This window comes from Macaca nemestrina, chromosome 8 (assembly GCF_043159975.1).
Source record: "Macaca nemestrina isolate mMacNem1 chromosome 8, mMacNem.hap1, whole genome shotgun sequence".
In the NCBI taxonomy this organism is placed as follows: Eukaryota; Metazoa; Chordata; class Mammalia; order Primates; family Cercopithecidae; genus Macaca; species Macaca nemestrina.
The window spans coordinates 58,906,372-58,918,430 of NC_092132.1; the positions used below are offsets into that span (position 1 = coordinate 58,906,372).

Sequence of the window (12,059 nt, forward strand, 5' to 3'; positions counted from 1 at the left end):
GGCTGAGGCAGGAGAATCGCTTGAACCCAGGAGGTGGAGGTTGCAGTGAGCTGAGATCACATCATTGATTGCCCTCCAGCCTGGGCAACAGGAGCGAAACTCCATCTCAAAAAAAAAAAAAAAAAAACACACACACACACAAATGAACTGTGTAATCGAACACATTGGTTTGGTAAAGGGAAGAGTTGTAATTTTTTTTTTGCTTTTTTTTTTTAAATCTAGGAGAAATAACAGCTGATAAGAATAATTTAGTGGAGAAATAAAACCTGGTAATTCAAGACAAAGGTGGTAACTGTTGGAGCAATTAAGTAGAAAAGTGGTGGTAGGAATCGAATGTACCAGCAGAGGGAGCAGACTTTGATAATAACAATGACAGTTCATCTACAGAACAGGAGGGAGGAGAGGTGGTAGGAGATGCACAGATATGGTGGTACAAATTTGCAAAAGACCTTTTATAATTGCTTCTACTTTCTTAGTTATGCAAAGACATTACACCTTAGAGTAAGAATGAAGGAGACATCTGTCAACTGCTTAATTAAGTTATCTTTAAATCTGGAAAATCATTTCACTGACCATCTCATTGCAGCAGTGTCATGTGGCAGTTAAGAGCACAGAGTCAAGAGACAGACTGACTGTCATAGTTAGAAACCAGCTCCACTACTTGCCTTATAACTTTGCACAGTTAGTTACACTCCCTGTATCTCTCCTCACTTGGTAAAGAGAAAAATAATAGTATCTACCTCAAGGGGTTATTGGAAGATAAAATGAGTTAATACCTATGAAGTACTTAGAACAATCCTTGGCACATAGTAATCACTACATAAATAGTTGCCATTGCTATTATTAAGGAATGACATGCTGCAAATCCATCGTCAAATGAGAGCAAAGACAGCTATACTAACGTATCACTTGTGCAGGTTTTCTTGAACCAAAAAGTAAAATATTTTTCTAAACTTGAGGATAAGTTAGAGACTAACTCTCATGTGCTCACTAAGCAACATTTAAAGGAGAACCTCAGGTTTTCACTCACACAGATGACTTCCCATTGCGAGGATCTTTGAATGTTGTTGTTCTTGTGTTATGATCAACAAAGTACCTGACACCTTCACGAGTGTATCTAATTTCCCAGCCTTCTGGCAGGGGTTCTTCATTCTGTAAGCTAAAAGATAAAGTTAAAATCACAAGATGAACATTTTCTAGGTACTAAAAATATCTCATTCAAGGTTGGTTGATTCTACCTACAGATATATGCAAGATGATTTAAGGCTGCTGTATATACATACCCTTGAGTTCTTGGATCTTCCCATTGGGTTGTTTTTGTGTTGTGATTCACAAAGTAAACCCTGTCTGTTGAATCCACTCTTTTCTCTGAAATATAAAGTGACCATAATATTTAATAACTATTTGGGATCTATATATAAAATAAGGAATATATATAATTATATATTATATATAAATATATATAAAAATATATCAGGGATATATGTATCGCTTATATGTCTTATAGAATATATACAATATATAATCTATTCTATATATAATATATATTATATAAATAATTATATATTATATAAATAATAATATATATTATATATTATAAGGGGTATATATTAAGGGATATATATAAGGGAGATATACATATAAAATAAGGGATATATATATGGAGATATATATATCTCCCTTACGGATCATTAGCAAAAACATAACGGCTTACCCCAGCCTGGTGGCAAAGGTCCATAAGGGTCATTTTCTGCAGCTAACATTGAAGCCTGATTGGAGAAAAGATTGGGGAGAGAAATAAAACAACAGTATTTTAATATGGAAGTGGAAATAACCCAAGTGCATGGCAGAATCACATTTTATAATAATTTTCTAAAAATATGATAAGGGGCTGGGCACAGTGGCTCACGCCTGTAATCCCAGCACTTTGGGAGGGCAAGGTGGGAGGATTACTTAAGCCCAGGAGTTCAAGACCAGCCTGGAACACCCTGTCTCTATTAAAAAAAATTTTTTTTTAATTAGCCAGACATGTTGGCACATTTGCCTAAAGTCCCAGCTACTTGGAAGGCTGAGGTGGGAGGATCACTTGAGCCCAGGAGGTGGAGGTTGCAGTGAACTGTGATCACACTACTACTGCACTCCAACCTGGGCAACAGAGCAAGAAGCTATCTCAAAAATAGATCTATATTATTAGATAGATAGATAGATAGATAGATAGATACATAGATCGATCGATCGATCTACATAATAAGGAAATGTAGCAATTTCAAGACACAAAGTTCTTTGTTTTTTTGAGACAGGATCTTCCTGCTCTATTACCCAGACTAGGGTGTAGTGGTGTGATCTCAGCTCACAGCAGCCTCTGCTTCCCAGGCTCAAGCAATCCTCCCACCTCAGCCCCACCAAGTAGCTGGGACTACAGACATGCACCACCACACTTGGCTAATATTTGTATTTTTTGTAGAGACAAGGTTTTGCCGTGTTTCTGAGGCTGGTCTCGAACTCCGAGGCTCACGTGATCCACCCGCCTCGGCCTCTCACAGTGCTGGGATAACAGGTGTAAGCCACCACTCCCAGCCAAGACACAAAGTTCATAAAACGTCATGAAGAGGAGACTATCAACTAATCAAAATAATTATTAGTTTTTCTAAAATGATTTAAAAATAATACACTGGCATCAGTACTTTACTCTCCCAGTCCTTCCATACTAAACTATAGAGGGAAGATGAAATGGGAGAAGAACATACAGGAAATTGATGTTTAAATGAGGCAATATTATTTGTTTAAATATAGACCAATTATCACAATTTTCTTTAAAACAAATGCCCACTAATAAAACTAACACTCAACTCCAGTGCCATTTATAGAAATAAACTTTTAATTAGTATCTTTTATATTTTCATTCTTATTATAACCTAGAAATATATTCTGAGGAAAATATAAGCATTCTATCAAGAATTTTATAATAATGACAAATGTAAAAATAATTACCTGAAAAATAATTTCTTAAAGTAAATGCATCTTGATGAATATAATCTTGTAACAGACCCTGTTAATTATACTCAATATTTATCTTCCACCTGTTCTTGAGAACCAAATCCCTGCTTTGTTGGAGGTAGAAACGTGGCCATAAAGATCATTCCATTCCCCTTCCCTTGCAGCTGAGCTGGTAGAGTGAACAATTCTGGCCAGTGAAGTATAGGCAGAGGCCATGGTAAGGGCATCCTTCACTAAGTAAAAAAGGCAAGGGCTTGCAACAACAGAGCCATCTGCCCTTTCAATTCCTCTTTCTCTTTCTTCTTGCCTAGACTATGGATGTGAGGCCCACAGTGTAGAGTTCCATATAAACGAAGTAAAAGGCCTGAAGTGTGATACGGATGGCAGAGCATAAAGGCAGAAAGAACCCAGGTCCTTGATGACACTACTGAGTCAATGCAGCACTTAGACTTTTACCCCAGACCTGATGTTGTACTGAGATAATTAAACCTCAATGTGTTTAAGGAGATTCTATTACTTGCAAGATAACATTCTTCTGATACGCATCTGTTACCTCATTCTGCCCTGTTCACCAAAGGTTTTCAAGTGTACAGGTAAGTCCAACCAAAAACAAAGCTATATGTATTACTTTTTATGTATGTATATAGCTATATATATTACTATATATACCATATGGTATAATTACTATATACAGCTAAACTATGGAACCTTACCACTGATTTCTGTACAAGTCATGGAAGAACCAGCAATTGAAGGCAGCAGGAAACGCTATAGAAACTAGGCTGCCCACTCCCTCCCTGCTAGCTAGATATAACCGGGAGAGTAGGTCAACCTGCAAATGAGAACTTACTATTTAACCTCTGAAAAAAAGGTGGTCGAAAGAGTCAGACTGTAACAGGATTTTGGAGGAAGTTACTTACATTTTCTTTCTATGTCTCTTTCCTACTTCCTTTCTATCTGCTAACTGCTACACTTTAGGTCTCAAGGTGCCTCAAAACACTATCTGTAGTTGCCCAGTACTTTAAAATTTATCTTTTCTACCTCCTATGATCACACCATTTATCAGAGGAGTTTTGTTTTGTTTTTTCCACTTCTCTCACGGATGTTTGCTTATGGCAATAAGTAAATCCCCAATTGGTCAAATTTTCAGACAGTGTTAGACTTTTTGGACAAAACTTTCAAGTTCTAGAAATATCTCTTATGGGACAAAACAGATGAACGTTGCTTCTTAGAATCTGGGAAGAGAATCAGAATAGCTATAATACTGCGAGACTGGCTCTAAGTAAAATCATAAGGTAACTGGTTATGTTGAAAGCAAACAAAATTATTATAAAAGTGGAGGATTGAAAATTAGCAAAAATATTATTTTACGAAGAATTGCATTTATGAAACTACCCCTTAGTAAGGATATAAAACTTAGTGTGTAAGTTATGTTACTAAACTAGAATATTTTAAATTATTATAAAGTGCATATATATATATATATATATATATATATCAGAAACACTATTTATTAAAGATTAAAAAATATCTTGTAACACAGTCTATACCATTTCTAAAAATCACCAAAACAGATATGTGATTATGGTCAAGGGATAGCAAAAAAAAAAAAAAAGAAAGAAAAAAAAAAAAGGGAAAGAAAAATCACCATAATAGAGAAGGACAAACAAATAAGGGAGGAAGTTATGTAAACAATCTTATAATTTGCTAATTACCGAATAGAGGTATCGTTGGTTAAACTGTTGCATAGCTCCCTGCAATTGGTTCCGCTGAGATTGCCACTGTTCAAAATTTCGGACAGATTCCATGGTAGGCCGCTGCCACGTTGTTGTTCTGGTGTTATGATCCACATAATAAACTCTTCCACGATCATCAACTCTTCTTTCCCAACTACCACAAATAAACAATAATAAAAATAAACAATAATCTCTCAATATAAGAAAATGAAAAGCAGTTATTACTTCACTCACTTTAAATATCAAGACATGTTAAAATACCTAAAACATGAAACTATGAACTATTTATTTTAGCTACATTACCTTCCCATTCTACGACTAATACCTTTTTATTTCCTTTAGTCACTGTAATGTTTAGTCCCGCACTAGAAGAGGTTGCTTATTTTTATTTTTTTTTAAATTTTACTTTAAGTTCTGGGACACATGTGTAGAACACGCAGGTTTGTTATACAGGTATACATGCGCCATGGTCGTTTGCTGCAGCTATCAACCCATCAGGTTTTAAGCCCCTGAAGGGGAGGGAGAGCATTAGTCCTAATATAATTTCTAAAACCTGTCTAAAAAGAGGCCACTGAAAGAACAGTTTCAGTATCAATCTGGCTATCCGTTTTCTCTCTTTTTTTTTTTTTTGTGAGATGGCGTTTCGCTCTTGTCACCTAGGCTGAAGTGCAATGGCGTGATCTCAGCTCACTGCAACCTCTGCCTCCCAGGTTCCAGTGATTTTCCTGCCTCAGCCTCCTGGGTAGCTGGGATTACAGGCACAGACTACCACACCCAGCTAATTTTTTGTATTTTTAGTAGAGACGGGGTTTCACCATGTTGGCCAGGCTGGTCTTGAACTCCTGACCTCAGGTGATCCTCCCACCTCTCAGCCTCCCAAAGTGTTGGGATTACAGGCATGAGCCACCGTGCCCGGCCTCTCCTTCTTTCTTTGATAAGCATTTACTGACAGTGCTTGCTGTATACCAAGCAATCTGCTCTATAGCCAATACCCATGTTCAGGATGAGTTAACTGAACTCTTTTTATTACTTTTTAACTCACCTTCCTGCCATTATATTGCTGCCAATTTTCTTCCTGAAACACAGGTGGACTCCATGTCATTCCACCCACGATGGATCACTGGCATGGCATAAAAATGTACTGTCCACATTTTCAGTCTCATCTCCCTGAGATCCTACAAGGGTCTCACGTGAGAGTCTAACCAACTATTTGCTGGTTCCAAGGGTGTCATGAGTTGAATTTTGTCATGCTTTTGCCTCACAGAATACCCTTCCCTATATCTCTACCAACTAGAATTCTACTCATCCTTGAGGGTTCATGCCAACTTCCACCTGTTCTACACATGTAGGATCTATTAAACCAATTTTTATCATTAATTCATGAAATGATTGTAAACTCCTTTCAGCAAGCAATTATAAATTCCTTAAACTTATTACTAAAAATACAATGGGGTCACAAAGAGAATAATAGACGCTAAAGATGAAATTAAAGACAACCTCTGCCTAATTTTTGGACAACAGTTTCAGTGAAATAAACCCCATGTCATGGCACTCAATGAATGGGCTAAATGAATGACTATAACTTGATGATCCTGTCAGAGTTAAAATGAACTCTGGTTTGCTATATTGCAATATCGGCGCCATGTTTTCCAATAAGTTCTCATTTAATACTGTAGAATCAAGGCCTGAGTGCTTTGTTCCATAAAAGAGAAATATCCCACAAAAATAACATTTCTCTGCCTTAAATTTTCTAGATTGTGAATGTGTTTTATAATGGTGGGCTTTAAATTGAATCTGGAAGGGAAATCTGAGTATCTTAAGAAATATACTTCAGGTACACACAGAATGTGTGAGATAAATAAATGCAAATAGTACAATTCGACTAGCTATCAGTGCAGTTATGTAGACAGTTATGAAAAAATACAAAAGTAAAGGAAGACTCGTTTGTGAATGGCCTTGAATGACAGCCTAATAGCATGAATTTTAGTATGTAATAAAAACTTTATTAATTTAAAACTTTCTACAATTTTAGGCATAAGTTCACTCATGGAGACCTTTGTAGATTATAGTTTTGGGCCACTTTAATATTTAAGTCATTAAATCTTATGAAATAACATACTTTAGATCACTATCCTTGCAGAACCATACATATAAACTGTCCTAAATGTTACCTTTCTTTCCTTAAAAAAATTACAAGGAAGGACAACTGACCAAATTTTGCAACTTCTCTCAGTAACTCATGCCAATGCTTGACAGTCTCTTGAAGAAGCCCTACAGACTATCTAGTCTCATTGACTGAACATTCATTATTTATACAAGGAAATTTAAAGAAACTGAATATATGCAGAATGAAAGAATCAAATTATGCTGTACTAAATGAATGTGAAAACCACATATGTGATAAAATATAACTGCAGATGCACAAAGATGCTATATTACCCTGGAGGTAAAGGTTGTGGTCTCTCCCATGTGGTAGTTCGAGTATTATGATCCACATAATAGGTTCTACCATGAGGATCTTTTCTTTGTTCCCACCTTTAATAAAAATACAAAAATAACAGTAAGAGACAACACACTAAGACAATCTTCCTAGTAATCAGAATGACTGAATGACTCTTCCTTATAATCAGAAAAATTACAGATAAGCTTTACATTAAAAAACTATAAACACACATACACAGCTATATATAAAGGCTATTATATATATACATAAGTGTTCATTTTCTCAATTATTAGTACTTTTTTAACCTCTTAATTATTCCCTTTTTATTACAGTATTGGAAACTCAAAAAGTATAGTTAGCAGAAAAGGAATACAATACCCCACATTTTAAAAAGTTACTTATAGAATTCCAAATTATCAGAAAGCAGAAATTGAATCAAGAATAAAGAAACTTTCAGCTTAATATTAAATCCAAGGCACAAAATGTCTATGAAGTAATACATTGATTTTGCTATAATTTCAAAAGTACCCATCTAAAAGATTTTTAGCCGAAATAGCCTTAAAGAAGTATGTGGTGATACTGCCCCATGAAAATTCTTTCATCTGTGTGCACAGTGTCTTTTCTTTGTGCATATCTATCCCAATTTTCGTTTTGGTAGGTCTCAGAACTTATGGAAATTACATTTTATCTTTTTCACATTCTATTTTGAAGACTCTCAATCTCTCGTTTCTACCATTCTCATTTTTTCTTCTGTGATTCCTGTTAATTTCTCTTCAGTCTTTTCTTAATATGGTATAGAAAAATAATTTTTAAAAATAAAAACTGGTGGGCCAGGCATGGCGGCTCATGCCTGTAATCCCAGCACTTTGGGAGGCTAAGGAGGGTGGATCACCTGAGGTCAGGAGCTGAAGACCAGCCTGGCCAATATGGAGAAACCCCGTCTCTACTAAAAACACACACACACACACACACACACACAAAATTAGCCAGCCATGGTGGTACACACTCCTGTAATCCAAGCTACTTGGGAGGTTGACACATGAGAATTGCTTGAACCCAGGAGGTGGAGGTTGCAGTGAGCCGTGATTGCACCACTGCACTCCAGCCTGGGCGACAGGGCAAGACTCTGTCTTAAAAATATAAAATACAAATAAATAAATAAACAAACAAAAACTCATACTTCTGAGTTTAAGACTCTTGTTTTCAATTTTAAAATAGAATAACCAGAAAATATTTTCCTTTTTCTTTAACACAAGAACTCAAGAAGGTAGTGTTTCGGAAGGGACATGAGAGAGTATTCCTGGGGTGCTGTCAATGTTCTCTTTCGTGACTTGTGTGATGGTTACAAATGTGTATTTTGTGAGAAATCAGCTTCATCTATATATTTTGAAGGAAAGTACTTTTCTGTGTGTATGTGAAGTTTCACAATAAGAGATTCTGTTTTTAAATGTGAGTGCTTATCAAGAAGCCCTAACTTGGAATGGTGAGTTTTGATAAGTTGTCCTGCACCAAGAGGGAGGCTCAAGGATCTCCCATAAAGAATCCAGCACTTTTCCCTCCTACCTTCCTTCCCCATCTGCAAAGTTTTGAGGATCAAATCGCTTTTCCCTATTATTTGTTAATATGGTAAATTTATATTTTCAAATATTAAGTCAATCTGTGAGAACCCCCCCAAAAAGAACCCAATTAAATTTATTTTATTAAGAGTGCCGAAGTTATTTTATTTTTATACACGATAACTATATATACTGAAACTACTCCCTAGTTTGCACCCATAAACACATACATACTTAAGATGACAAATACACACAAAAAATTAAAAAATTTGTTTAGTCTGCATCTAACAAACCTAAGTCACAAAACGCTTAAGTAGTAACCATAAACAATAAAGATTCCCAAGTTCAGAACTGACTTAGGATCACAAAAATTATTAAACTTGCCTATTATATCCTACACTGGAACACTCAAGATATTCAGTACTGTAAAAACTTAGATATTCCTTATAAAGCATTTCACTAAAATCAGACAATCTGAAAGTTATGATTAACTTTATTTGCTTATATAAAAAGCTCACAGGAAAGGAGTTAAATATAAAATTTCATTTTAAAGGCCTTTCAGGAGTATGTCTAACATGTACCAATGGGCTATTCTGTATGAAAGCTTAACTACCAAAACCAAATGAATACCTAAAAACCTGATCAAGTTTCACTTTTGCTATTTTTAGGTAATAATTCCCATACACAGTCCTTGAATTTTTATTGCTATCCTATAGCAAAATTTCCTGGTTTCAACTGTTTCTTCACAAATATCCTTTACTATTTTTAATTTGGCTTTAATTTTTATCAAAATTACATATACTTCCAGATAGTTTAATATATACCTTCATAGCTATATAATTATATATACCTTCACATAGTTTAAACAGAGTCATATAGTCTATGAGACTTATTGCAAAAAACAACAGTACTTACTGTCTTTTTCACTTCATTTTCCACTCCCCAAGGCAACATTTTCAACTTTGTTTCAGTCCATTTTTTTTGGTATTTACTTCTTTTACTTATTAACTTCCTTGATTTATTGTAACTTGTTTAATTTCAAACACAATGTATTGACATTTTACTAGGAAAGGTGAAGCTGCAGGTCTCTCTCCTGCACACACACACATCTACACTTACCCTACTCACAACCATTCCAAATATATACATATGTTGTACCTTCCCTTACAGTTATCATTATGACTATATAAACTCCCCACAGCTGAGCACAGAACATACCCCGATTTCTTTTTTAAAAAAATACTATTAGCTAGAAAAATTATCTCCACTTCCATTTGCTTATTGTCTACATTCTTATCGTTAAACCCCAAATACTTTTCCAATTGCATAAATCTCTTAAAAGGTTCAAGCTCGTTAGCTGTTCTATGATTGCACCTGTCTTCTGATTAGCTTCTAGTCTAGACTGTCTGCTGTCTGAGGCCACTCTGTGCTTTCCTTCATCATTGTGCAGGCATTCCTTTCACTCCTCTCCTAGCAGACCCTCTAATTCCTGCATCCAACATCTTTTACTTTAACTACCTAGTTTTGGGAAAACACAAGTCCTAGTAGCTTTCTAAGAAGACATAAGAAGTGAACTTTTGGAAACCTAGGATATGAAAAATTGTATTTATTCTATGCAAACACTAAACACTGTGTCTAGATACAGATCATATGTTGGGTATAATTTCCTTCCGCATCTAAGGCATGGACTCACTGTCTTCCACTGTCTTCTAGCTTTTCATGTTGATTCTAGGAAATCTGATGCCATTCTGATTATTATGAAACCTGTTTTATTTTTTCAATCTCTGAAAATATTTAGAATTTAATTGGCCCAAATGTACTAAAATTTTCACAACCAATTGTCTTAAAATAAATGTTTTCATTTATCATCCTGGATTTTTAGTGAGCCTTTTCAATAAGAAATTTGTGTCTATTCTTCAATAAAGAAATTTGTGTTTGTTATTTTGTTAAGGACTTCCTCCTATTTTCTCTCTTTCTAGAACTTTTCTTATCAGACTATCTGAACTGATCCTTATGTGTTACTCTCTGGCAAATTTCTTTACCTTTATCAGTCAAACTTTCCACTGAATTAAATTTCCAAGAGTTTTTTAGTCCTTTGAGTATTCCATTTTTATAGCACTGGGTTCTTGTTTTATGTATGTCATATCTACTTTTATCTTTCAGAGGATATTAAAATAGTCTCTTTTTTTTTTGGATGGAATCTCACTCTGTCACCCAGTCTGGAGTGCAGTGGTGCGATATTGGCTCTCTGCAACCTCCGTCTCCCAGGTTCAAGCGATTCTTCTGCCTCAGCCTTTTGAGTAGCTGGGACCACAGGCACGTGGCACCACGCCTGGCCAATTTTTGTATTTTTATTAGAGGCAGGGTTTCACCATATTGGCCAGGCTGGTCTCGAACTCCTGACCTCGTGATCTGCCCGCCTAGGCCTCCCAAAGTGCTGGGGATTACAGGCGGGAGTCACCGTGCCCAGCCCTAGTCTGGTATCTTAAAACAGTATTTTCTAGGTTGTTTGTTTTGATATCTATCTTTCAAATTAAGAGGTTTCCCTCAGATGTCTAATGAGAAGGGCACCGAAAACTGGGAGTTTTATGTGCCTGGGTGGGGCTTGTGGATTGCGGGATTAAATAAAGAGTGGGGCTGTTTTGTTAGAGAACAATCTATACTAGTATTTTCAGTGTTTTGGGGAGGTCTTCAATAGAAGATACTGTCAGTCTCCTGGGTGAAGAGGTAAAATCCTGGGTGTCAATATTCTGGGATCTGGGTTGGGTGTATATTTGAAAATTTACTTTACAACCTTCTTTACTTATTAACCTTTCAAAGGTTCACTTATGTCTGCTGATTTAGGACAGTATTTCTGACCTCCAATGTGCCTGGTGTTCCCAAGCGTCAAGTATTTCCAGTGAGGAAACCCCTAGGCAGAGCAGAAGTTCTGGCTGCAGGGAAGGGAATTAGGGTTTCTCAAACATTCAATCTTGCCATTTACAGTGTCATCTTCACTACCACTTCCAAAGGTATCCGATGCTGCCAATGCGTATTCTGAGCTTTTCCCAATGACAGGCCAGAATCCAGCTCTCTTGGGTTTGCTAACTGAGGTGCACTTAACCATCCTCCAAATGACTGCAGCCTCCACCAACAGCTTGATGGCAACCTCATAAGAACCCCAAGTAGAAGCACCTAGCGAATGCACTTCCTTATTCCTGACGCTCAGAAACTATGTGAGATAAGTTTTGGGGTAATTTATTATACAGCAATAAATAATACACAAGGAAGCACTACAAACCATTCAAAAGAATTAAGGGAGACCTACATATTAGACCATATGCTCCA

The 12,059-nt window shown here is 36.1% G+C and overlaps 1 protein-coding gene across 5 annotated transcripts in view; it reads right to left on the reverse strand.

Annotated features, from left to right (window-relative positions):
• The window catches only part of LOC105477150 (WW domain containing E3 ubiquitin protein ligase 1), a 124,160-nt gene that overhangs the window by 36,604 nt on the left and 75,497 nt on the right, over positions 1-12,059 (reverse strand). For all 5 annotated transcript variants that reach the window (XM_071068024.1, XM_071068028.1, XM_071068026.1 and 2 more), the window contains 5 exons: positions 7,173-7,268; positions 4,713-4,887; positions 1,715-1,769; positions 1,284-1,368; positions 1,031-1,159 (listed from right to left, as the gene is read on the reverse strand). In XM_071068024.1, the coding sequence (XP_070924125.1) occupies positions 1,031-1,159; positions 1,284-1,368; positions 1,715-1,769; positions 4,713-4,887; positions 7,173-7,268 (540 nt within the window). The remainder of the gene's footprint in view (positions 1-1,030; positions 1,160-1,283; positions 1,369-1,714; positions 1,770-4,712; positions 4,888-7,172; positions 7,269-12,059) is intronic.